Raw genomic sequence first — 26,814 nt, 5'->3', positions numbered from 1 at the left:
CTTAAATTCCATAATATTGAATTAAATCTGAATATTTAATAGTATTTTCCCTGATTGTAAAGTTAAACGTTTAACCTAAAATGTCCCTTCTAGTCCAGGTGCAGCGGTTCACGCCTGTAATCCCAACACTTTGGGAGGCCAAGGCAGGTGTATTACCTGAGGTCAGGAGTTTAAGACCAGCCTGGTCAACATGGCGAAACCTCATCTCTACTAAAAACACAAAAAATTAGCCAGGTGTGGTGGCACACACCTATAGTCCCGGCTACTTGGGAGACTTAGGCACGAGAATTACTTGAACTCAGGAGGCGGAGGTTACAGTGAGCTGAGATCACACCACTGCACTCCACCTGGGTGACAGAGCAAGACTCTTGTCTCCAAAAATAAAAATATAAAAGTCTTCAATTTCTAATGCTACACTATGGACAATTATCTTAATTAATGGTGGTTAAGATACAACTTACTTCCAAAATAAAGAATTAAGAGTATCAAAAAATAAAAATAAAAAAATATAAGAGTATCAGGAATAGCTGGACACAGTGGCTCATGCCTGTAATCTCAGCACTTTGGGAGGCCAAAGTGGGAGGAATGCATGAGGCCAGGAATTCGAGACAAGCCTGGGTACCAGAGCAAGACTCCACCTCTGGGAAAAAAAAAAAAAAAATGTTTAAATTAGCCAAGCACGGTGGTGCGCACCTGCAGCTGAGAAGCTACTTGAAAGGCTGGGGCAGGAGGATCTTTTTTTCTTTTTTCTCACTCTGTCACCCAGGCTAGAGTGCAGTGGTGCAATCTCAGCTCACTGCAACCTCCACTTCCTGGGTTCAAGTGGTTCTCCTGCCTCCGCCTCCTGAGTAGCTGGGATTACAGGCGTATGCCACCATGCCCAGCTAATTTTTATATTTGTAGTAGTGATGGAGTTTTGCCATGTTGACCAGGCTGGTCTTCAACTCCTGACCTCAGGTGATCTTCCCACCTCGGCCTCCCAAGGAACTGAGATTAAAGGCGCAAGCCACTACATCCAGCCAGGAGGATCTCTTGAGCCCAGGAGTTCCAGGCTGCAGTGAACTATGATGGCACCACTACACTTTAGCCTGGCACTCTAGCCTAGGCACCAAAGCAAGTCCCTGTCTCTTAAGAAAAAATCTGTATTTATTACCACTGTACTATTTTCACAACTTTCTGTGAATGTATATTTCACAGTTTCATACGTGTGTGTCTATACAAAGTAACCGCACTTTTAACAGGTATCATTTTATGATCTAGACTGTTAATATTTTTAGCTTTCAAAATAACTTAATAAACAAGTTTCATACAAAACTAATACATGAAACATTTAAGTGGCATCTTTATCAGATATAAAATCTACCACATTACATTTCTTCTCTAACTTACCACATAAATGATAAATAAGATTTCCACAACAAGATAAATAAGATTTCCACAACAATAACAACTAATATTGGTGAATGGTTTGTTCAATCAATACTACTTAATTCATAAATCACTTTTCCTCCTAGCGAAAACAGTTTTGCTCATTCATTACCTCATGTCACCTCTTTCTTCAGTATTCACTGATTTGACCAATATGGGAGCTGGCAGTAAAGGGTTTGGCATGAACTGTGCAGTGGCATCAGTAAATTCTTCTACTGCATTGGTTGGAATTTCCACCAGAGTTAAAATAAAGGCTTGTTCATCTTCTCCATCTTGAGGTACATTAGCAACTAGATTCACTATTAAAGTTTAAAAGTTAGTAATAAAAAAGCTCAACTATGAAATAACAGAATATCATTAATTTATTTCATTTCTAAAAAGACAGTTTCAGGACAACTTATCATCAAGATTAAATAAATAAATGCTCCCCGCCACGACCCCCCAGCCTGAGGAAGTAAGTTCCCTCCTTTTTTTTTTTTGGGGGGGAGACAGAGTCTCACTCTGTCGCCCAGGCTAAAATACAGTGGCACAATCTCGGCTCACTGCAACCTCCGCCTCCTGTGTTCAAATGATTCTCGTGCCTCAGCCTCCCAAGTAGCTGGGATTACAGGTGTGTGCCACCATGCCTGCCTAGTTTTGTACTTTTAGTAGAGACGGTGTTTTGCCATGTTGGCCAGGCTGGTCTTGAACTCCTGGCCTCAAGTGATCTGCCCACCTCAGCCTCCCAAAGTGCTGGGATTACAGGAGTGAGCCACCATGCCCGGCCCAAGAAGTAATTTCATAAAGGATAAAGGTGATATACTATGGAAAAGATTTATGACTCTGAAAAACAAAACTGATATGCAAAATACTTCAAGGTGTTTCTACAAAACTTTTTAAATTTAAGGCCAGCATAGACTAAAATAAAACTGTTTTGTGTTTTTCCATAGTTAAAGAAGGGGTAAAAATCATACAATTAGGTTCTATGACATGTCACTGAAGCATATTATCATACCTGTTAGGTCTTGAGGATTGATTATATTCTCTTGTTGGACTTCTGGAATACTTGTTGGTGTATACTGCTATAAAAAATTAAAATGAAAGAGTGAGGTTGGCCAAGTCAATATGATATAGTGAAGAGATTAACTCAACAACATCTAACCATATATACTTTTCAAGTGTTTGAAGCTTTAGGCTGTTTCAATAAACTTTTGATTTATTTAAATATTAATACAAAGAATCCTGACTACATTGTTAAATATGTGCATTTTATGAAATGATTTTTGAAGTGACAGAATAGGGAGACCCAAACCCCACAACTTTTTCTCTACTCCCATCACACCAGCCTTTGTATTATTAGCAGGTGACATGTGAATGGAGGCAAACTGCTTTCCCTGAATCCAGTATGGTTCCCTCCAATCTGTTTTCCAAAAAACTGCAAACATGGTTTTTCTAAAATGCAATCCTGACTGTAATTCTCTACTGCTTAAAATCTCTTAGCTCACTACAACCTCCACCTCCTGGGCTCAAGCGATCCTCCCACCTCAACCTCCTGAGTAGTTGGGAGTACAGATGCATGCCACCACACCTGGCTAATTTTTTTAAAATTTTTCGGGGGTAGAGATGGGGTTTTGCCATGTTGCCCAGGCTGGTCCCAAACTCCTGGGCTCAAGTGATCCGCCCACCTCAGCCTCCCAAAAGTGCGGGGATTATAGGTGTAAGACACTATGCTGGGTTTCTACTGCTTAAAATCTTTTATTTTATTATTATTTTTTTGAGACAGTCTTGCTCTGTCGCCAGGCTGGAGTGCAGTGGCGCAATCTCAGCTCACTGCAGCCTCCGCCCCTCCCCGTCCTGGGTCCAAACAATTCTCCTGCCTCAGCCTCCCGAGTAGCTGGGACTACAGGTGCATGCCACCATGCCCAGCTAATTTTTGTATTCTTAGTACAGACGGGGTTTCACCATGTTGGCCAGCATGATCTCGATTTCTTGACCTTGTGATCCGCCTGCCTTGGCCTCCCAAAGTGCTGGGATTACAGGTGTGAGCCATTGCGCCCGGCCTGCTTAAAATCTTAAAACTCTCATTTTGCAACCAACAATGTCAATAATTCATTAAGGCAAGAATCATCAATGGATATTAAAACTACAGGGTGACAGCTTGCTGCGTTGGTCCCATTTGACAAATTACTAATACAGAATGGAAAAGATGCCACTATAATGAAGAAATCTGGCAGGTATCATTCTAGCCAAGTGATCAGTCAGCATCACCAATAATGGGACAAACTGACATCATGTGTCTCCCGATGTGATATAAAAGGAAGAACATGTCATTACCTATATAATAATCTTGCCCTAAAATATGTAAGTTGAATCTAGTAATGAGGAAGCAATTAAAAAAAAGAAATCCAGATTGTAGGCCAGCCTAGACTGTTCTAAACTTTTCTTGCTTTTTCTTTTGTGAACAAAAAGACAAGAAAAATACTCTAGATTAAAGGAAAATAAGGAGAAAGGATAATCAAATGTAGTGTGAGAGCCCTGATTGGATCTTGAATTTAAGAAAAAGAAAAAAAAAGCTGGCCAGGCGCGGTGGCTCACACTTGTAATCCCAGCACTTTGGGAGGCTGAGGTAGGCAAATCATTTGAGGCCAGGAGCTCAAGACCAGCCTGGCCAACACAGCAAAACCCCATCTCTTCTAAAAATATTATGCAAAAAAATTAGTCAGGTGTGGTGGCGCACATCTTTAATCCCAGCTACTCGGGAGGCTGAAGCACAAGAATCATTTCAACCTGGGAGGCGGAGGTTGCAGTGAGCCGAGATCGTGCCACTGCACTCCAGCCTGGCTGACAGAGTAAGACTCTGTTTAAAAAAGAAAAAAGCTATAATGGACAGGATTGGGACAACTAGGGAAACTGGAATGGAAACTGTATATTACATATCACTGAGACAATGTTACATAGTGTAGTAATATTGAGTGTGACAACAGTACTGTCCTTTCTCTGTAAGAGAACTTCCTTGTCCTTATTAGATACAAGATGAGGTATTTATGGACTCAGTTACTTTCAAATGATTCAGTTTTTTTGGTTTTTTTTTTTGAGACAGAGTCTTGTTCTGTTGCCCAGGCTGGAGTACAATGGTGCAATCTTTGGTCACTGCAACCTCCGTCTCCTGAGTTCAAGCAATTCTCACACCTCAGCCTCCCAACTAGCTGGGATTACAGGTACATGCCACCACGCCTGGCTAATTTTTGTAATGATGGGGTTTCACCTTGTTTGCCAAGCCGTTCTTGAACTCCTGACCTCAGGTGATCTGCCCGCCTCAGCCTCCCAAAATACTGGGATTACAGGCATGAGCTACTCCACCCAGCCAAGTATTTATCTATACAGACGGAGAGCAAGGCAGAGTAAAAAAACAAATGAGGCAAAGTATTAACTATTGATGAATCAAAATGAAGTGTATGGGATAATTCTTTGTAAGATTTTTGTAACTTTTCTCTAAGTTTAAAATTATTTCAAAATAAAAAGCAAAAATTAAAAAGTCAGGGTGGGGTGAGGAATCTCGTAACTTCAAATGTAACCAAACTCCTTATCAAGTCATAAAAATCCTTTTATGGTCTGTCTGCAGGTTACCTTTCTAAGTTCATCTCTAATCACTTTCTTCATTAATATTCCACTCATATTACTTACATGCTATTTCATACTTATTTGTTCTTGGAGACAGGGTCTCACTCTGTCTCCCAGACTGGAGTGCATGGCGACCACAGCTCACTGCAGCCTCTACCTCCCAGGCTGAAGTGATCCTCCCACTTCAGCCTCCTGAGTAGCTGGGACTACAGGCAAATGCCACCATGCCTGGGTTTTTTTTTTTTTTTTTTTAATGGCATTATAGGTTTGAGCCACTGCACCTGGTCCACACCTGTTCTTTACACACACATGTTCCTTTCCCTTTAACTGGATAATGTATACATGTTCTTCAAGTCCAAGGCTTCTCTCAATTGGGGAACTTTTTAATGGAACTGTTCATGTATTGGTTATATGACTGCATAGTTATAAAAACCTGAAGAACTGTACACTAAAAAGGGTGAAGTTAGCCAGGTGCAGTGGCTCATGCCTGTAATCCCAACACTTTTGGAGGCCAACGCAGGCAGATCACTTGAAGCCAGGAGTTCAAGACCAGCCTGGCCAATATGGCAAACCCCGTCTCTACTAAAAATACAAAACCTAGCTAGCTGTGGTGACACATGCCTGTAGTCCCAGCTACTTGGCAGGCTGAGGCAGAAGAATCTGTTGAACCTGGGAGGCAGAGGCTGCAGTGAGCTGAGATCATACCACTGCACTCCAGCCTGGGCAACAGACCAAGACTGTCTCAAAAAAAAGAAATAAAGAAAAACGAACATAAGAGGTGAAGTGTATTGTATGTAAATTATACCTTTTCATTTATTTATTTTTTTTAATGGAGGGAAACACCTTGCTATCCCTTATTATATTGTACATTCTTTTACCTCTGGCACAGGAAGTATAAGCACACTGTCTCCTTTAGAGTCTTTTATCTGGGCCTCTTCAACAGAATTTTCACCAAGACCCCTATCCAAACCAAGTGTGCAGGGCCCTGTCTCAGAGGAAGCAACTGGAGCAACTGACAACATGTGAACCTCCTGAGAGCTCGCTTCTTGATTTTCATTTCTGAAAGAGAGTTAAGAATGCATATCATTTGAAATTGGGCAAATCATGGAATTATTTTTAGAGCTAGGTGTGTAAAAGATCATCTAATTCAATGGTTTTCAAACTTTTAAAATATATTTAATGCAACAGAACTTCTTTTTCAAATTCTTAGAGTCACAACTTAAGGCTATCGCTGAAACAATATAAACTGAATCTCAGAATCCCTTCCCTCTTTTACCTTTCAGTTAGGTTTACTTCTGGAGAAATACTGGTCCCTTTGATACCATGTACACATGCCAATTTGCTCTGATCCTTATTCTCTGCTGTTGTAACTGGTCCGACGTTTTTATTTTCCAATTCTGTTGCTTTGGAAGCATTTTTCTCTGTTTCTTAAACAAAAAGCAGACTTACGATACAGACCAAAATAATACAGCTAAAATCCCTCTATTAGAAACATATACCCTCTTAAAAGGAAGATCCCTATACTGTGACTCTTCCAAACTTCTCTCATTCCACAAATCAGGCTTACACACACGGCAGAAAGTCCTGGCTAATAGATTTTTGAACAGTAAAACAGATGATTAATAAATCATGTTCTGCAAATAGTTCACTCCTGGCTGCCACGATAATTGTATCCTCACTTTATAGTACTAGCATCAATAATTAGACACCCAACATACAAAAGAGACTTAGAGGTGGGTACGCGGAGGTTTGGCTAGTTCCACTTTAGAGGAAGTCTTCAGGAAGGAGCTGCACTGCAAAGAATAGCATCACAAATGGGGGAAAAAGAGATTTCTACATAGAAGAGGTAATTTGATCCTGCATGTCGGCAGAGGTTTTAGAAAAGGTGACCTCTCATGGTTCTCCTGTATTTTTCATCATGTTTAGTGCAATACTGTGAATAACACCATGGGACCCATACAAAGTGCCATTAATGATGCTGGAAGCACTCCCAAGAAGCAGAGGAAAGTCCTAACATTATAAGAAAAAGCTGAATTGCTTGGTATGTATTACAGATTGGCACCTGTAGTTGGGGTTGCCCACCATTTTAGACAGATGTTTCATCTTGTAAACAGCTGACATAAACTTTTGGTACTGATAAATACAATGCAGTACTGAAAATGTTTTTTCTCTTCCTTATAATTTTCTTCCTTTTATTTTTCTTTAAGACAGGGTCTTGCTCTGTCGCCCAGGCTAGAGTGCAGTGGCAATATCACAATTTACAGCAGACCTGATCTTGCAAGCTCAAACCTATGAGTAGCTGGGACCACAGGTGTGTGCCACCACGTCTGGCTAACTTCTTAAAATTATTTTGTAGAGACAAGGTCTCCCTATATTGCCCAAGCTGGTCTCAAAACTCCTGCGCTCACGTGATCTTCCTGCCTCTGCCTCCCAAAGGGCTAGCATTTCAGGTGTGCACCACCACCGTGCCTAGCCTGACTTTCTTTTTTCTTTATTTGATATGGAGTCTCACTCTGCTGCCCAGGCCGGAGTACACTGGCATGATCACAGTTCACTGCAACCTCAACCTCCCCGGGGCTCAGGTGATACTCCCACCTCAGCCTCCTGAGTAGCTAGGACTACAAGCATGCACCACCATGCCTGGCTAATTTTTGTACTTTTGTAGAGATGGGGTTCTGCCTTGTTGCCCAGCCCCATCTGGTGTCAAGTGAACCGCCTGCCCTGGCCTCCCAAAGTGCTGGGATTACAGGTGTGAGCCACTGTGCCCAGCCCCAGCCTGACTTTCTTAATAACATTTTCATTTCTCTATGGCTCAAGGACATCAGTTGAAAAAACAGAAAAAGAAATCTTTTTTAAAAAATTTTCTCCAGCCTATTTTATCATAAGAATACAGTATATAACACATCTAAAATACAAAATATGTGTTAATTGACTATTTTATCAATCAGGCTTCTGGTCAACAGTAAGTCATTAGTAGGTAAGTTTTTGGGGAGACAAAAGTTATACACGAATATATATATATATATATATATATGTGTGTGTGTGTTTTCAATTCATAAGAGACAGGGTCTCACTATGTTGTCCAGGCTGGCCTCCAACTCCTGGGCTCAAGCCTCCCAAAATGCTGGAACTACAGGTGTAAGCCACTGCACCCAGCCTATACACAAATTTCTGACTGTTTGGGGAGGTCAGTGCCCCTAGTTAAAGGGTCAACTATGAGAGAGAGAGAGAGAATAAAAAGACAAAAAATTGATCAAACAAATATAGCAAACTGGTACTAATTACTAAAACCAACTGGTAGATTTATGGATATTTATTTTATAGCTCATCTTACTTTTTAATTTGAAACTATTTTATTGTAAGTTAAAACAATTTAATGACCAAATATTTCTTTGAAATGTTAATGTAATTTCTTGTGCCAAAATGATTTTGCAACATATTAAGAGAATAAAATTTACCTCTTTGAGTTTCCATTTCTTCTCCTTTGGTTACACACAAACTGGAAATTTCCTGATGATCATCAAACCTGTTGGTCCCTAAAGTCTTCTGAAGATTTGGCTTAGGCTTGGCAAGTCTACTTCTTATTCTCAAATTACTGGTCACTTTAGAAATTGTATTCCTAAAAACAGAAGATAGAGAAATTTATGAATCACGTTAGATCTTACTCTCTCACATTAATACAGTCTGTCTAGCACTGATAGAGTGAACGACCTGTTAGGTGCCACATTGTCTACAAGTGTTCATTTCCTCACACCAAAATTACAAAGTAGTAACTTTACTAGAGGTCTTAAGATGAGAATTCAGTCTGTATTTGTAAAACAGAGACATTTACATAAATCTATTTCATTAAAGTTTCAAAGATATATAACATTTACTACTATAATTTAAGTATGCAAACCATTAACCTAAAATCAAAATCAGTCCATCTTTAAAGGGTAAGAAATTAGCATTGCCTACTTTACATTTACAAGCATTACTCAAAGCTATTAACTAATTTGATGGTGGTTTTAGTAATATTTATTAATTGAATACTAAAATAAACCTGGTTGGTGTAGCATTCTCCTTTACTTTCTCCATTAAACTTATTTCTTCTCTGGAACTTTGCTCCTCCAATACAATCTTGTTTTCTTCAAATGATGCAGGAGATGTAGTAATGACAGGTGAAGAAAGCTCCTGACATTCATGAACAATTTTGTGATTTACATTATCTAGGCTAAAAGGAATATGGCTTTTATCCTTTGAATGTACATGAGGAAGTATACATACCCCTACTGAAGAAAAAAAAAAAAAAATTAAAATGGACCAAATTAGATGCTCAAAATAAATTCTTCAACATTTAGTAACTGTAAAATTCTGTATTATTAAAGTTTGCTTCATTTGTGTGGCAGCAATAGAAAAAGATTTAAAAAATAAATAAAGTTTGCTCTTGTTGGCTATAAATTTAAATTTATGATCTCCCTATTTCATGCCAGGGATTTGACCTATTGTGAGCTTAATAATCCTTATAGACTGAAATTTTATGCAATTATTAGTAAAAATGAGTCCTTTTGTTATTTTGAGTAATTATATAATCTCAGATGGATTTCAAGATAGACGGCACTGCCAGCATTTAAGATTTTTAAAACCTTTATGTTCTATGTGTACTTTATGTTCTATATGTTTCTGACAGGCTCTACTGCAATACTCTGCCACTAAGAAAGGAGCCCTATACAGAACACAAACCAGAGACTTTCCTGATAAATATATGGTTCCAAGCCTAAAAGTCTAATACGTTTTTACCTATCTACTTTGGAGACAGGGTCTCACTTTGTCACCCAGGCTGGAGTGCAGTGGCACGATCTCAGCTCACTGCAGTCTTGACCTCCTGAGCTCAAGCGATCCTCTCACCTCAGCTTCCCAAGCAGCTAGCACTACAGGCGTACACCACCATGCCTGTCTAATTTTTTGTATTTTTTATAGAGACAGAGTTCCACTCCTGAAGTCAAGCATTCACCAGCCTTGGCCTCCCAAAGTGCTGGGACTATAGGCTTGAGCTGCCGCATCCGGCCCAAAAGTCTATTACTTAAAATGAATGGAGGCTAGCGCAGTGGCTCATGCCTGTAATCCCAGCACTTTGGGAGGCCAAGGCAGATGGATCACCTGAGGTCTGGAGTTCGAGACTAGCCTGGCCAAGTGAAACCCCAACTCCACTAAAAACACAAAAATTAGCTGGGCATGGTGGCAGGTGCCTGTAATCCCAACTACTCGAGAGGCTGAGGCAGGAGAGTTGCTTGAACCTGGGCAGCAGAGGTTGCAGCGAGCCGAGATTGCGCCATTGCACTCCAGCCTGGGTGACAAAAGTGAGACTCTGCTTCAAATAAATAAATAAATAAAGATGAATGGTAGGCTACTCATAATCAAACTCCGTCTCAAATAAATAAGTAAATAAAATGAACGGTAGAGTACTCATAACCAAGCAAAATAATTACCAGGAATAGTATAATTACTCATTTCATGCACTTAAAAGATAGTTAGATAGTAAAGATTTATCACCTGTCTGTGATTTCCGTCTAATAAATTAAAAATCTTGGTTGATAAATCTTTTGGCTCTGTCCAAACTGAGAACAGTTTAAACTAAATTATTTCAATGAGTGCTATTGTCTCTTTGTACCGTATTTGTCATCTAATTGTGAATACCATCCCAAGCAGCAACTCCTTGGCTAAAGACACATGTATAAAGTGATCAATGATCAATGAGCTCAGTTAACCAATGACATTCATGATGGTAATGGCAGTATTCACTAGAGCAACTATTCCATGAATATGAATTATTCTTTTTATTTATTTATTTGTTTGTTTGTTTATTTTTTGAGACACAGTCTCGCTCTGTTGCCCAGGCTGGAGTGCAGTGGTGCAATCTCGGCTCACTGCAAGCTCCACCTCCCAGGTTCCAGGTTCACGCCATTCTCCTGCCTCAGCCTCCCAAGTAGCTGGGACTATAGGCGTCCGCCACCATGACCGGCTAATTTTTTGTATTTTTAGTAGAGATGGGGTTTCACAGTGTTAGCCAGGATGGTCTTGATCTCCTGACCTCCTGATCCACCCGCCTTGACCTCCCAAAGTGCTGGGATTACAGGTGTGAGCCACCATGCCCGGCTTGAATACAAATTATTCTTAATAAACCAAGTGTACGATCTTGAATTGGCTGTCACTATACCTAAACAGTAGTCAAATAGTGGATAGATCAATATATACATATCACATTTTATGGAAGAACAACAAAATGGAGACAACTTCAAATGTAAAAGGGTTATTACTCAAATGTGGGTATAATTTCTTTTTTTTTTTTTTTTTTTTTTTGAGACGGAGTCTCACTCTGTCACCCAGGCTGGAGTGCAGTGGCCGGATCTCAGCTCACTGCAAGCTCCGCCTCCCGGGTTCACGCCATTCTCCTACCTCAGCCTCCCGAGTAGCTGGGACTACAGGCGCCTGCCACCTCGCCCGGCTAAGTTTTTGTATTTTTAGTAGAGACGGGGTTTCACTGTGTTAGCCAGGATGGTCTCGATCTCCTGACCTCATGATCCGCCCGTCTCGGCCTCCCAAAGTGCTGGGATTACAGGCTTGAGCCACCGCGCCCGGCCAAATGTGGGTATAATTTCTTAAAAGTTAGGTTTTAAAAGTTTCTATTTTTGGTAGGACTTAGCTTTCATTCTTACCATCACCCTGTTCAGTACTGATCTCTGATTGCAATACTAGATCTCCCATTGTAAGTAAAGTTATTGCAGCTTCAGTGCTTCCATCACTGGTACCTTGTGAGGAAATATATCAACATTAAAACAAAAGAATGAATCTGGAAATCTGTTCACTTAAAAAATATTTTTAATTGAGGTGTTTATCTCCTAGTAGCAGATTCCAATATCCTCTGAACCATTAATCCCTTAATAGGGTAGTCTTTTGTTCAGGTTATATGTTACAGATAAATAAATCATCACTGTTGGTTTTGACTCACTGACCATGCCTCCCTCCCATTAAATAATATCTTCAAGGAAAATGCTCTCCCATTTGTACAGATCCAGAGGAAACGCTCAAATATTTCTTAAACATTTAACTTTTAATTCACCTTCTAAAATAACATTCTAAGAATCCACATTTCTCACAGAGATAACACATTCAATAGCTGAATCTTTTTGTTAAACTCTCCAGCAAACTGATTCATTTATTATCCCCACTATTAAATGATTGTACTAGTGTTAATCAAGGTAGTCTTAGCAGTTTCCTTGATAACAGTTACCTGGTTCATCTTGGATATGTTCACCTGTGGTCATTTCCTAAAAATGAAAAAAATAAGTAATATCTTAAATATTTCTCCAAACATGTTCTGTTTCTCAACACGCACTACATTTTTAGAGGTCTTTCCATACTTTGAGTTACAATAGCATAAACTGGTTTGTCTTAATTTATAATTATTCACAAAATTTCACCAGCAAGAACAGAAATAATTTAAAGGCAAAATTTTTGTGTCTCTTGCTCCTGATTTTATCTTTATATTGTATTATGTGCAAATTTTAACTCTTATCATATTGTTATGTATGTCTACCATTCTTACTTTACTTCTTCATTTTCATAATCCTTCAACTCTAGTCATATCTGCTGCCAATTTTTACCAATGGAAACCAAGGCCTGAAGGGTATTGCAAAATTTTTATAATCCTACGTAGCTTAAAACTTAAACGCATTTTAATAAATTAAGAAGTTACAGAACCAATGTCCAGAGCGACAGCTTGAGAAGCTTCACTGACCCACTCCTCAGTGAAACCGATTTTAAAAACAAAACATTTAACAGCCTCTGAAAATGATCCTAGCGACAAAAAGCAAACGAAGAAATATCTGTTCAAGAAAATCTGAAAATTTGCTAACAAAGGTGAGAGTCTATGTGAACCAAAACTGCTCTCTCTCTCCTTCCTCCCAGCTCAGCATGGCAGAGACTCCACCTCAAACTGCTGCACCCAAAAATACAAGGCCCCCGGTCCCCAAGGTCCCACCTGGAGAGCATTTTTCCCTAGGGGAGTAGGACTTCAGCTCCTGACATCACAAGAAAAGTACAGACCAATATTTATTATGAATATGGACACAAAAATCACCAATAAAATACTAGCAAGCCAAATCCAACAATGTATAAAAATTAGACATTATGACCCTAGAATATTTCCTGGGGAAGCGAGGTTGGTTTAACATCCAAAAATCAATACAATAAAAAACAAAATTCACATGATCATCTCCATAAATGCGGAAAAAGCATGACAAATTCCAACACCCTTTAATGAAAGAAACATTCAACAAACTAGGAATGGAAAGTAACATCTTTAGCCTGGTAAAGGACATTTATGAAAAACCCATAGTAACATTACACTTAATGATAAGACAGGATAGGAGAAGTGGTAGCAGCCAGGCAGCCCAGCTTTGAGAAGGCTCTCAGCATGGTGCGGCTCACAGGCACCAACACGCACACTCCCGGCCGCAAGATGCCCAAGAGAAAGATCAGCTCAGCAGAAGAGCAGTGAAGGAAAGAGCCCAACATGAGATTGGTATGACTGTCAGCTAAACCCGCTCCTGCATAAGTGGAAACAAAGCCAAAAAAGGCAGCAGGAAAGGATAAATCTCCAAACAAAAAAGTGCAAACAAGAGAAAAAAGGGGAACAAAGGGAAAACAGACCAAAGTGGCTAAGCAAGAAATCACATTTACCTACAGAAAACAGAGAAACAAAAACCAAGGAAAGTCCAGCCTCTGATGAAGCCGGAGAGAAAAAGCCAAGTCTGATTAATATCATATACCATGTCTTACCAATAGTCCTTGTCTCCCTTCTTGTACATTCCAGAGGAATATTTTTATCAACTATTTCATAAATGCAAGTTTTTTAGTAACTCTAGAAACATTTTTAAGAAGAAAGGAATCCCACCACATCCCATTTTTTAAGTGTAAATGCTTTTAAGGGTAAAAATCATTTGCCAGTTGTTTATTTTTTGGTACAACCAGAAAACAGTGTGGAATATTGAATTATGGGAGGCTTTGACTGTCTTAGGTATCAGCTTACCCTTCCACTATATTAACTATTAATATGGAGTCACAGTCCTGCATCCGATGTCTTGAAATTTTTTAGTTACTTTTATTCCCATGGTTTGGTTCTGGTTCTTTAGTTTGCTAGTTTGTTTTGTTTTTGAGACAGAGTCTTGCTCTGTTGCCTAGGCTAGAGTGCAATGGCGCAATCTCCACTCACTGCAACCTTCACCTCCTGGGTTCAAGCGATTCTCCTGCCTCAGCCTCCCAAGTAGCTGGGATTACAGGCGTGCGCCACCATGCCCGGCTGATTTTTTGTATTTTTAGTAGAGATGGGGTTTCACCATGTTGCCCAGGCTGGTCTCAAACTCCTGATCTCGTGATCTGCCCACCTCAGCCTCCCAAAGTGCTGCGATTATAGGCGTGAGTCAATGCGCCCAACCTGGTTCTGTTTTGTTTGAGACAGAGTCTTGCTCTGATGCCCAGACTGGGGTGCAGTGGTGGCAACGACAGCTCACTGCAACCTCACCCTCCTGGGCCTAGGCGATCCTCCTGCCTCAGCCTCCAGAGTAGCCGGGACCAGAGGTGCATGCCAACATGCCTAGCCAACTTTTAAAAAACGTATTTGTAGAGACAGGGTCTCCCTCTGTTGCCCAGACTGACCTTGAACTACCATGCGATCCTCCCACCTTCCAAATTACTAGGATTACAGGCATGAGCCATCGCGCCTGGGCCCATGTTGTTTTTTAGTAGAATTGCTTCCTAAAGAAAACCATTCCTTGGTCATGGCTGTAATCCCAGTAATTTGGAATCCCTATCAGAATTGTGTGCACTCTATAAATCTTTGGTTGTGGTAGTCCTGTTTTCCTAATAACTTCGTTAATGTGCTGTGAAAGACTGAAAATTTAAGTATGTAGTATATATGCTATTTAATTGCAAATTGTGGAAGTATGTAACAGTTTATCAATATGTAAGGATACTAGCACTTGATAGCCTTTTAATGAAAACTTTCCTCCAAATTTTAAGCTGGAAAGTCACTGGAGTAACTTTTAAAAATAATTACAATACATGGCTTTTTAGATTTTCAGTATAAATGTGAAGAATTGTGTACTGATCCTTAACACAACCAACAAAATCTCAATTATGAAAAAATAAATGATGAAAGACTGGATACTTGCCCCCTAAGATCAGGAATAAGACCAAAATGCCCACTCTCGCTTCTATTAAACATTGAACTATAGGTTCCAGCCAGGGCAATTAGGCAAGAAAAAGAAATAAAAGGCATTCAGGTAAGAAAGTATCAAAGGTTGAATTGTGTCCCCTAGAAAGATATGTCAAAGTCTTAATCCCAAATAATGTGAACACGACATTATTTAAAAATACGGTATTTGTAGATACAATCAAATTTAGATGAGGTCATACTAGATCAGAGTTGGTCCTAATCCATTATTACTGGTGTCCTTTCCTTATAAGATGACAGGATACACATACAGAAAGGGAAAATGCCATGTGGTAATAGAGGCAGAAGGTGGAAGTATGCTGCTGCATGCTGAGAAATGATAAGGACTGCTGGCTACCACCAGAAGGCAGGAGAAAGGCATGGGATGGTTCTTTCTCAGAGCCTCCAGAAGGAACCAACACTGGTGACACCTTGATTTTAGACTTCTAGACTCTAAAGCTGTGAGAGAATAAATCTGTTTTGTTTTGTTTTGTTTTTCTTATCTCTGTAAGTGCCTGGAGAACTTTTTGTGGGTAAAAGCTACCAACTTGGTAGTTCAAAGAGTACCCGACTTAAAATTTTTTATTTTAGGCTGGGCACGGTGGTTCACACCTGTAATCTCAGCATTTTGGGAGGCCAAGGTGGGAAGATCACCTGAGGTCAGAAGTTCGAGACCAGCCTGACCAACATGGTAAAACCTCATCTCTACTAAAAATACAAAAATTAGCTGGGTGTGGTGGCGGGCACTTGTAATCCCAGCTACTCTGGAGGCTGAGGCAGGAGAATCACTTGAAACTGGGAGGCGGAGGGTGTAGCGAGTCTCCGAGATGGCACCACTGAACTCCAGCCTGGGCAACAGAGTGAGACTCTGTCTTTAAAAAAAAAAAAAAATATATATATATATATAGTTATTTTATGATAGATTTATCAGGATGTAATCTCCTCATAAGTTGAGGAGCATCTGTACTTTGTTATAGTGATCCTAGGAAACTAATACAGAACGAGGTAAAACTATCTTTATTTGCAGATGACATGATTTGACATACAGAAAATCCTAAGGAATCTACCAAAGTTGTTGCAGGATATAAAGCTAATATACAAAAATCATTTTTATTTCTACACACTTTCAACGAACAATCCAAAAATGAAATTAAGAAAACAATCCCAGGCTGGGCACAGCAGCTTATGCCTGTAATCCCAGCACTTTGGGAGGCCGGGGTGGGTGGATCACCTGAGATCAGGACTTTGAGACTAGCCTGACCAACATGGAGAAACCCCATCTCTACTAAAAATACAAAATTAGCAGGGTGTGGTGGCATATGCCTGTAATCTCAGCTAGTCGGGAGGCTGAGGCAGGAGAATCACTTGAACCAGGGAGGCAGAGGTTGTGGAGAGCCAAGATGGCACCACTGCACTCCAGCCTGGGCAATAAGAGGGAAACTCCGTCTCCAAAAAAAAACAAAGAAAACAATCCCATTCACAATAGTGACAAAAATAACATACTTGGAAATAAATTTAACAAAGAAGTGCAAACTTTATATGCTAAAAACTACAAAACATTGTTGAAAGTAAAAGATCTAAATCAGCCAGGTGTGGTGGCTCACTCATGAGTACTTTGGAAGGCTAAAGCAGGCAAATCACTTGAGGCCAGGGAACCAGTATGGCTAATATAGTGAAACCCCATTTCTAATAAAAATACAAAAAAATAGTTGGGTGTAGTGACAAATGCCTGTAATCTAAGCTACTCAGGAGGCTGAGGCAAGAATTGCTTGAACCCAGGAGGTGGAGGTTACAGTGAGCCGAGATTGCACCACTGCATTCCAGCCCGGGTGACAGAGCAAGACTCTTGTCTTAAAAATAAAAATTAAAAAAAAAAAAAAAAGTAAAGAAGATTTAAATAAATGGGGAAAGATCTCATATTCTTGGATCAAGAATCTCAACACTGTTAAGATTGCATTATCCCTTAAACTGATCTCCAGATGCAATGCAATCCCACTAAGATTCCTAGCTGACTGCTTTGCAGAAACTGACAAGTTGATTTTAAAATTCATATGAGGCAAAATTCATATGGGGCCAGGGATAGTGGCTCGTGTCTGAAATTTCAGCACTTACGGAAGCTGAGATGGGAGAATCACTTGAGGCCAGGAGTTTGAAACCTGCCTGGGCAACACTGTGGGGCCCTGTCTGTACCAAAAAAATGTAACATAATAAAAATAAAATACATATGAAATTGAAAGGGACCCACAATAGCCAAAACCATTCCGAAAAACAATAAAGTAAAACTCACACTTCCCAATTCAAAAACTTATTACAAAGCGGCCAGGCACGGTGGCTCATGCCTGTAATCCCAGCACTTTGGGAGCCCGAGGCAGGTGGATCACAAGGTCAGGAGATCAAGACCATCATGGCTAACACAGTAAAACCCTGTCTCTACTAAAAATACAAAAAAATTAGCTGGGCATGGTGGTGGGCGCCTGTAGTCCCAGCTACTTGGGATGCTGAGGCAGGAGAATGGCATGAACCCAGGAGGTGGAGCTTGCAGTGAGCTGAGATCACGCCACCTGGAGTGCATCCAGCCTGGGTGACAGACCAGACTCCGTCTCAACACCAAAAAAACAAATAAACAAACAAAAAAACTTACTACAAAGTAACAGTGATCAATATAGCATCACTAGCATAAGAATAGACATATAGATCTATGCAACAGAATTCAGAATTCAGAAATAAACCCATACAGCTATGGTCAGCTGATTTTTGTTAAGAGTGTCAAGACTACTCAATGCGGAAAGAACAGTCTTTTCGAATAAATGGTGATATGACAAATGGATAGCCATATGCAAAAGAAATAAGTTGGATAATGAGGTTATCCATGTACAAAAATTAACTCAACATGGATCAAAGACTTAAATGTAAAAGCAAAAATCTCTTTTAGAAGAAAAATGGGTAAATCTTCATGGCCTTCGGTTTGACAAAGGACTCAGATCTGACAACAGAAGCATGATCAACAAAAGAAAAAATAGATTAATTGAACATCAAAATTTAAAACTTTTTGCTTTAAAGGAAATCATCAAGAAAGTGAAAAGACAACCCACAGTAAGGGAGGAAATATTTGCAAATCATATACCTGATAAGGGACTTTTATCTAGAATATATAAAGACTCCTTACAACTCAATAATAAAAAGACAAATAGCACAATAAAAGAAAAACGGACAAAATATTTGAACACACATTTCTCAAAGATGATACACAAATGGCCAATAGGAACATAAAATGTGCCTGACATCATTAGTCACCAAGGAAATACAAATCAAAACCACAGTGAGACACCACTTCACACACACTAGGACAACTAGATCCAAAAAGTCAAGCCAGGCACAGTGGCTCATGCCTGTAATCCCAACCCTTTGGAAGGCTGAGGGAAAAGTATCACTTGAGGACAGGAGTATGAGACCAGCCTGAGCAACACAGCAAGACCCCACCTCTACCAAAAAAAAAAAAAAAAAAAATTAGCTGGGCATAGTGGCACACACCTGTAGTCACAGCTACTTAGAATGCTGAGTGGAGAGAATCATTTACACTCAGAAGGTCAAGGTTGTAGTGTGCTACAATTGTGTTACTGCACTCTAGTTTGAGTGACAATGCAAGGCCATCTAAAAATAAATTAAAAAAAAAAAGAACAAAAAAAACAAAAAGTGAAATAACAAGTGCTGGCAAGGACATGGAAGAACAGAAACCCTCATAAACTGCTGGTGGGAATGTAAAATGGTATAGCTACTTTGGAAAACAGTTTGGCAGTTCCTCAAATGATGAAACATTGAGTTACCATAAGACCCAGCAATTACATTCCTAGAAATGTACCCAAGAGAAATAAAAACATATATCCACACAAACACTTCTACGTGAATGTTTACAGCAGCATTATGTATAACAGACAAAAAATAAAAATAATCCAAATGTTCATGAATGGATGAATAGATAAACAAAATGTACCATATCCATATGGAATATTATTAGGCTACAAAAAGTAAGGAAGTATCACTACATGCTGCAACGTAGATGAACAGTAAAAATGTTACATTAAGTGAAAGAAGCCAGACACAAATGACCAGATTTTATAATTTCATGTCTAGGAAATGTCTAGAACAGGCAAATCTATACAGACAAAAGACAAATTATTGGTTCCCTAGGCTGGGGAGGGTTGGGAGGAAATGAGTAGTGACCGCTAAAAAGGTTTCTTTTTGAGGTGATGAAAATGTCCTAAAATTGACTGTGATAATGTTTGCACGATACTAGAAATCACTTACTTGTACACTTTAAATAATGGGTAAATCATATGGTGTGTGAATTATATGTCAATAAAGTTGTTTTTAAAAAGTTACAATTTCAAGCCTCCACTTGCAAAGGCAAATAAATATCAATAATGGAAGAGTGCCAAATAAAATGCAACAAAATATATTTTAACTTGTTTATACTTAGTATAAATTTAATGCAACTGAATGTTAATGTAAAAGTCTATGAGGATATTAAGAGCTCTGCCCAAAAACAAACAAAATCAATGCTTTCACTAGTTTTTACTATTCAGACTAACAGCCCCTTACAGAGAGAAATTAGCTAAGAAGTGTTTGTAAACCTAAAGCTATCAAAATGAACCGCCAGTCTTTTCAAAGTAAACAAAGAATAAAAGGCCAAAACATATTAAAATGGATGCTTACAAATGATGATGCATTCAAATTTTCTTCTTGTTTCATTTCTTCAGTAGTCACATCTGTGTTAGGGAGCTCATGTTCAACAACAGCTATGCATCCTACATCTGGGACATTCACGGTTATTTCAAGCTGTCAAAATAAAGTTTTATCATTTCATTTTGGCATATTAAAAACAGCAAAACAAAACCTCATCTTCCACATGAATAAGTAAGATGAAATGCTAAAATAAAGAAATAATCCACATTCATATATAACTTAAAAAATGAAACGGAATGGCCAGGCACAGTGGCTCACGCCTATAATCCCAGTACTTTGGGAGGCCGAGGCAGGCGGATCACAAGGTCGGGAGATTGAGACCATCCTGACTAACATGGTGAAATCCCATCTCTATTAAAAATACAAAAAATTAGCCAGGTATGGTGGTGGGCGCCTGTAGTCCCAGCTACTAGGGAGGCTGAGGCAGGAAAATGACGTGAACCCAGGAGGCAGAGCTTGCAGTGAGCCAAGATCGCGCCGCTGCAGTAATTATTTTATTGACTGACAGCAACTTTGCAGAAGTAAAATATTTAAATTTTTTGAAGGGGCTGTGACTATTACAACCAGTAAGCAAACTTTCTAAGACTCATCTTCTTAGTGTCTGGCATTTCATTTTCCATTTTCTTCACTTTCTCTTTACTTTCCCCTAATTTCTCTGTTCAGTCTGTTAACATTTAGAGAGTGTTCAGTCTGTTAACATTTATAGAGGGCTAGGGGTACAGGGATATAAAGTCAAATGAGACAAGTTTGGTCCCTATCCTCAGTGAACTCACAATCCAACAGAAAAGTAGACATGTAATCAACTAATTATATACTGCCATAAATGCAATCTATAATGAGTTGAAAGTCCTTAAAAATATTTATCCGACCGGGTGCAGTGGCTCACGCCTGTAATCCCAGCACTCTGGGAGGCCGAGGCAGGTGGATCACCTGAGGTCAGGAGTTCAAGACCAGCCTGGCCAACACAGTGAAGCCCCATCTCCAATAAAAATACAAAAATTAGCCAGGCATGGTGGTGCCTGCCTGTAGTCCTAGCTACTGGGGAGGCTGAGGCAGGAGAATCACTTGAACCTGGGAGGTGGAGGTTGCAGTGAACCGAGATTGCACCGCTGCACCCCAGCCTGGGCAACAGAGTAACACTTCGTTCTCAAAAATAAATAAATATATAAATAAAATATTTATCATACCACTGCCCCCACCCCAACTCCCTTCTTCCAAAACCCCAAACCCTGCGTGATTCTTGATACCCAGGGCAACAGCCATGTAAAATAAGAAGTTCACTCACATTTACTCTCCATTTGAGTCCTATTACTTAAAGAGCCCTGTAATCTGAGCACTAAAAAAGTATTTACCTACTAGAATATATACAATACAGTCTGGTTCTTATTATCTTTTTTGTTGGTTTTTCTTTTGTTATTCTGAGGCAGAGTCTCACTCATGTCACCCCAGCTGCAGTGGTGCGATGACAGCCACTACGCCTGGGCCTATTCTCTTATTAACAGAAAAAAAGAGTATAAAATATTGTATGGCTGAGTAGAAACTGTGAGTAAAGAGTCAAGTCTGAGAATCTGCCTTCAAGACATATCTTATTTTTTTTGAGACTAGGTCTCACTCTATCGCCCAAGCTGGGATGCAGTGGCAATATCAGGGCTCACTACAGCCTCAACCTCTCACGCTCAAGCAATCCTCCTGCCTCAGCCCCCCAAGTAGCTGGGACTACAGGCATGTACCGCCATGCCTAGCTTATTTTTGTATTTTTTGTAAAGATGAGGTTTCACCATGTTGCCTAGGCTGGTCTCAAACTCCTGCACTCAAGTGATCTGCCCACCTTGGCTTCCCAAAGTGCTGGGACTGTGGCCATGAGCCCCTGCGCCCTGACTTATCTGTTATAATTACATTTGTATGTACCACATCTGTTTCCTCAGATACAAAATTTGGAGAAAAATCTTTGACAATATCTGATAGCACTGGGATGAACTAAAAAATTCAAGTGAGCGCAGGGGCACATGCCTGTAGTTCTAAGTACTCGGAGGTTGAGGTGGAAGGGGCGCTTGAGCCCAGGAATTTGAGGCCAGCCTGGACAATACCGCAAGATCTTTTCTCTAAAAAAATGAATTTAAAAACAATAGGCCGGGCACGGTAGCTCACGCCTGTAATCTCAGCATTTGGGAGGCCGAGGCAGGCAGATTGCTTGAGCTCAGGAGTTTGAGACCAGCCTAGGCAACATGGTGAAACCCCGTCTCTATTGAAAATACAAAAAAAAAATTAGCCGGGTGTGGTGGTATGCACCTGTAGTCCCAGCTACTCAGGTGGCGAGGTGGGAGGATTGCTTGTAGCAAGCTGAAATCATGGGAGGCAGAGGTTGTAGCAAGCTGAAATCATACCACTGCACTTCAGCCTGGGCAATGGAGTGAGACCCTGGGCAACGGAGTGAGACCCTGTCTCAAAAAAAAATAAAAATAAGGAAACGAAAAGAAAAGAAAAGAAAAAAATAAACACACACAACAAAAAATGTTAAAGTTCAGGTGATTTGAGAAGAAAAAATTCTTCTTAAAGAGTTGGGACTGGATGGGAAAAAAGAATATTCTATAAAGTAAAAGTTGGTTTTTTAAGCATCATACAGTTTCGTAATTTTAAAGAAGACTTGTAATTCACATAACATACAATTCACCCACTTAAGGTGTATAATTCAACGTATTTTGGGATATTCACAGATATGTGCAATCATTACCACATTCAAATGTGGAACATTTTCATCACTTCAAAAATAAACCTTATACCCACTAGCTATCTCTCCCTTAACCTACCTCTCTTCCCTATCTCCCAATCCCTAAGCCACTACTAATCTACTTTCTGTCTCTGTGGATTTCCTTATTTTGGACATTTCATATGAATGGAATCACATAATATGTGACACTTTGTAACTAGTTTCTTTCCCTTGGCAGAAGGTTCCCAAAATTCATCCATGTTGTAACACATATCAACACTTTATGTCCCTTTAGGGCAGAAAAATGTTCCATTGTGTTTCAATGCTTTTGTCTCCTCCTGTTGTCCAGGCTACAATGCAGTGGCATGATTGTAGCTCACTGTAACCTCAAACTCCTGGGCTCCAGCAATCCTCCCCACTCAGCCTTCTGAGTAGCTGGGATTATAAATATGCACCAACACACCTCGCTAATTTATTGATTGAATGCAGACACAGGGTCTTGTTATGTTGTATAGGCTGGTCTTGAACTCCTGGCCTCAACTGATCCTCCCATCTCAGCCTCCCAAATCACTGGGATTACAGACGTGAGCCGCCAATGCCTGGCCTTTCAATGCTTTTTTTTTTTTTTTTTTTTTTTTTTTTTGAGACAGAGTTTCGCTTTTTCGCCCAGGCTGGAGTACAGTGGTCCTATCTTGGCTCACCACAACCTTCTGGTTTCAAGTGATTCTCCTGCCTCAGCCTCCCGAGTAGCTGGGATTATGGGAGCCCACCACCACGCCCAGCTAATTTTTGTATTTTTAGTAGAGATGGGGTTTCACCATGTTGGCCAGGCTGGTCTCAAACTCCTGGCCTCGTGATCTGCCCGCCTCAACCTCTCAAAGTGCTGGGATTACAGGCGTAAGCCACTGTGCCCAGCCTCAATACTTTTTAAAGAAAATTTTTTCTAACATATATATTTTTTCTAACATATATATTTCCTTGTTTAGTAGGCTGGCCACAAGGAATAGAATTTAAGGAAAGCCTTGTTCAATTACTATGATTACTGCTATTTAAAAAGATAGCCTGTATTAATTCAGGGATACAGTCTGGTATCTAATTTTCAGAAATTAATTACTGATCATAGTTTCACTAGCAATTTGGCTTCACTTAAAGAAAGAAAAATGCAAAATAGATAGCTAAATGAACTCTCATGCAGCATTAACCAGATGTCTTTCCACAAAATTACCCTTCCTTCTGCATTTTCTTGTTTCACATAATGCTCACATTCACTATCTTTACTTTGAATTGTAAGAAACAACCTCATTTAAAAAAAAAAAAGAAACCTCATTTTGCATCATTTAAATTAGCTTCAACCATTTTATTAGTTCATTTACTCTAAAACATTTACCAGTTTATTATTAACACTGAATAAAAGTAAATAAAAGTAGGTTTTGACTTCCCTTCATATATGACTTTACAGATTCAGATAATCTGTTAATTCTTTTTTTTTTTTTTTTTTTTTTTTTTTTTTTTTTTTTTTTTTTTTTTTTGAGACGGAGTCTCACTCTGTCCCCCTTGCTGGAGTGCAGTGGCCGGATCTCAGCTCACTGCAAGCTCCGCCTCCCGGGTTCAGGCCATTCTCCTGCCTCAGCCTCCCGAGTAGCTGGGACTACAGGCGCCCGCCACCACGCCCGGCTAGTTTTTTTGTATTTTTTAGTAGAGACGGGGTTTCACTGTGTTAGCCAGGATGGTCTCGATCTCCTGACCTCGTGATCCACCCGTCTCGGCCTCCCAAAGTGCTGGGATTACAGGCTTGAGCCACCGCGCCCGGCCAATCTGTTAATTCTTAATGGAATTACATTAACATTTAAAGTTTACTTTAATTATCTTAAACATTACTTGAATTGTTTAATGTTTCTTATTGTTTCTTTTATTGTTGCCACTATCTTAGTTAACTCTGATTCATTTCAAATGACTCAGAAACTATCATGAATGCTTACCCAAAACTGACTCAGATAAGCTCCTCAGTAAGCCAAAGAAGTGACTGAAAATTGAGGCAGAACAGAAAACTCTGAAGTTACAAAGTTGGAATGGCAGACTAAGAGGCAAAAGTGTAACGAAGCTAAATACGTTCAATATGTTCCTCTAGTTCACAACCCTTAGGATGGTTACTATCAAAAGTTACAACATGGCTACTACCCGTGAGGATGTACGCTGTTGATAGGGATGTAAAATGATATAACCCTGTGAAAAACAGTATAAAGGTTGCTTGAAAAGTTAAGTATAGAATTAACATACGATCCAGGCTGGGTGCAGTGGCTCACACCTGTAATCCCAGCACTTTGGGAGGCCCAGGTAGGTGGATCATTTGAGGTCAGGAGTTTGAGACCAGCCTGGCCAACACAGTGAAACCCCACCTCTACTAAAAATACAAAAAAATTAGCTGGATGTGGTGGCAGGCGCCTGTAATCCCAGCTACTTGGGAGGCTGAGGCAGGAGAATTGCTTGAACCTGGGAGATGGAGGTTACAGTGAGCCAAGATCGCACCACTGTACTCTACTCCAGTCTAAGTGAGAGAGACTCCATCTCAAAAAAAAAAAAAAAAAAAAAGAATTTACATACAATCCAGCAATTCCACTTCTGGGTATATCCCCCAAAAAGTAAAAGCAGAGATTCAAAGAGGTATTTATACAACTATGTTCACACCAGCATTATTTCTAATAGCCAAAAGGTGGAAGCAACCCAAGTGTCCATTGATAATAAAGGAATAAACAAAATGTGATACATGCACACAATGGAATATTATTCAACCTTGAAAATGAAGAACACTCTGACATAAGCTACAACATATATGAACTATGAAAACACTATGCTAAATGAAATAAAATGGTCACACAAAAAAGTACTGTATGATTCCATTTATATGAGGAGTCAAATTACAGAGCCAAGATGTAAAAAAGTGGTTGCCAAAAGGTTAGGGGGAGGAATGGAGAGTTATTGTTTAATGGGTATAGAATTTCAGTTTTAACAAAATAAAAAGAGTTTGCCAGGGGTGCAAGGCAGACCTGGGAGTGACCAGGCCAGACAGGACAGGGATAGGGCTCGAGGGACAGGTGTTGAGTGTTTGTATCTTGTATCTTGGTTTTTTGCCAGGCTAGGGGACAACCACTCATTGCAGGATGTCTTAATCATCTTAAAAAAGAACACAGTAGTTCATGCCTGTGATCCCAGCACTTTGGAAGGCCGAGCTCAGGAGTTTGAGACCAGACTGGGCAATGTAGCAAAACCCCATCTCTAAATTAATTTATTTTAAAAAAGAGTTCTGTGGATGGATGGTAGTGATGGTAGCATGACAACATGTACATGTGAAAGTTCTTAATGCCACTGAACCATACACTTAAAAATGAGTAAGATGGCTGGTCACGGTGGCTCACGCCTGTAACCCCAGCAATTTGGGAGGCCAAGGCTGGTGGACTGCTTGAGTTGTTCAAGAGTTCAAGACCACCCTGGTCAACATGATAAAACCCTGTCTCTACCAAAAATACAAAAATTAGTCAGGTGTGGTGGTGCACACCTGTTAGTCCCAGCTACAGGAGGCTGAGGCAGGAGAACTACTTAAACCTGGGAGGTGGAGGCTGCAGTGAGCTGAGATCCCACCACTGCACTCCAGCCTGGGTGACAGAGTGAGATCCTGTCTCAAAAAAAAAAAAAAACAGAGAGACAGAGATAGTAAATTTTAGGTTACATGTATTTTAGCACTTTTTAAATTTTTATTTTATTTTATTTTTTTTGAGATGGAGTCTCGCTCTGTCGCCCAGGCTGGAGTGCAGTGGTGGGATCTCAGCTCACTGCACTCTTCGCCTCCCAGGGTTCAAGTAATTCTCCTGTCTCAGCTTCCCCAGCAGCTGGGACTACAGGCACCTGTCACCATGCCTAGCTAATTTCTGTATTTTAGCAGAGACAGAGTTTCACCTTGGTCAGGCTGGTCTCAAACTCCTGACTTCAGGTGATCCATCCACCTTGGCCTCTCAAAGTGCTGGGATTACAGGCGAGAGCCACCACGCCTGGCCCAATTTTTTTTTAAAAAAGAAAACAAGTAAGTCCC

The 26,814-nt window shown here is 40.0% G+C and overlaps 1 protein-coding gene across 19 annotated transcripts in view; it reads right to left on the bottom strand.

The window, feature by feature from the left end:
* The window catches only part of BDP1 (BDP1 general transcription factor IIIB subunit), a 113,422-nt gene that overhangs the window by 13,565 nt on the left and 73,043 nt on the right, over positions 1-26,814 (bottom strand). For 12 of the 19 annotated variants that reach the window (XR_010587399.2, XM_005557115.5, XM_005557110.5 and 9 more), the window contains 9 exons: positions 19,994-20,116; positions 12,299-12,335; positions 11,724-11,816; positions 9,071-9,299; positions 8,487-8,647; positions 6,305-6,455; positions 5,907-6,087; positions 2,423-2,489; positions 1,541-1,727 (listed from right to left, as the gene is read on the bottom strand). Coding sequence is in view for 13 of the 19 variants with exons in the window: in XM_005557115.5 (XP_005557172.3) it covers positions 1,541-1,727; positions 2,423-2,489; positions 5,907-6,087; positions 6,305-6,455; positions 8,487-8,647; positions 9,071-9,299; positions 11,724-11,816; positions 12,299-12,335; positions 19,994-20,116 (1,229 nt within the window). In the remaining 6 variants the exon portion in view is untranslated. Of the gene's footprint in view, positions 1-1,540; positions 1,728-2,422; positions 2,490-5,906; positions 6,088-6,304; positions 6,456-8,486; positions 8,648-9,070; positions 9,300-11,723; positions 11,817-12,298; positions 12,336-19,993; positions 20,117-26,814 lie in introns of those variants that run through there. The other 7 variants (XR_012413715.1, XR_012413716.1, XR_012413717.1 and 4 more) reach the window with 5 other exon arrangements.

This window comes from Macaca fascicularis, chromosome 6 (assembly GCF_037993035.2).
Source record: "Macaca fascicularis isolate 582-1 chromosome 6, T2T-MFA8v1.1".
NCBI classification, from domain to species: domain Eukaryota; kingdom Metazoa; phylum Chordata; class Mammalia; order Primates; family Cercopithecidae; genus Macaca; species Macaca fascicularis.
This window is presented reverse-complemented; position numbering and strand designations above follow the sequence as displayed.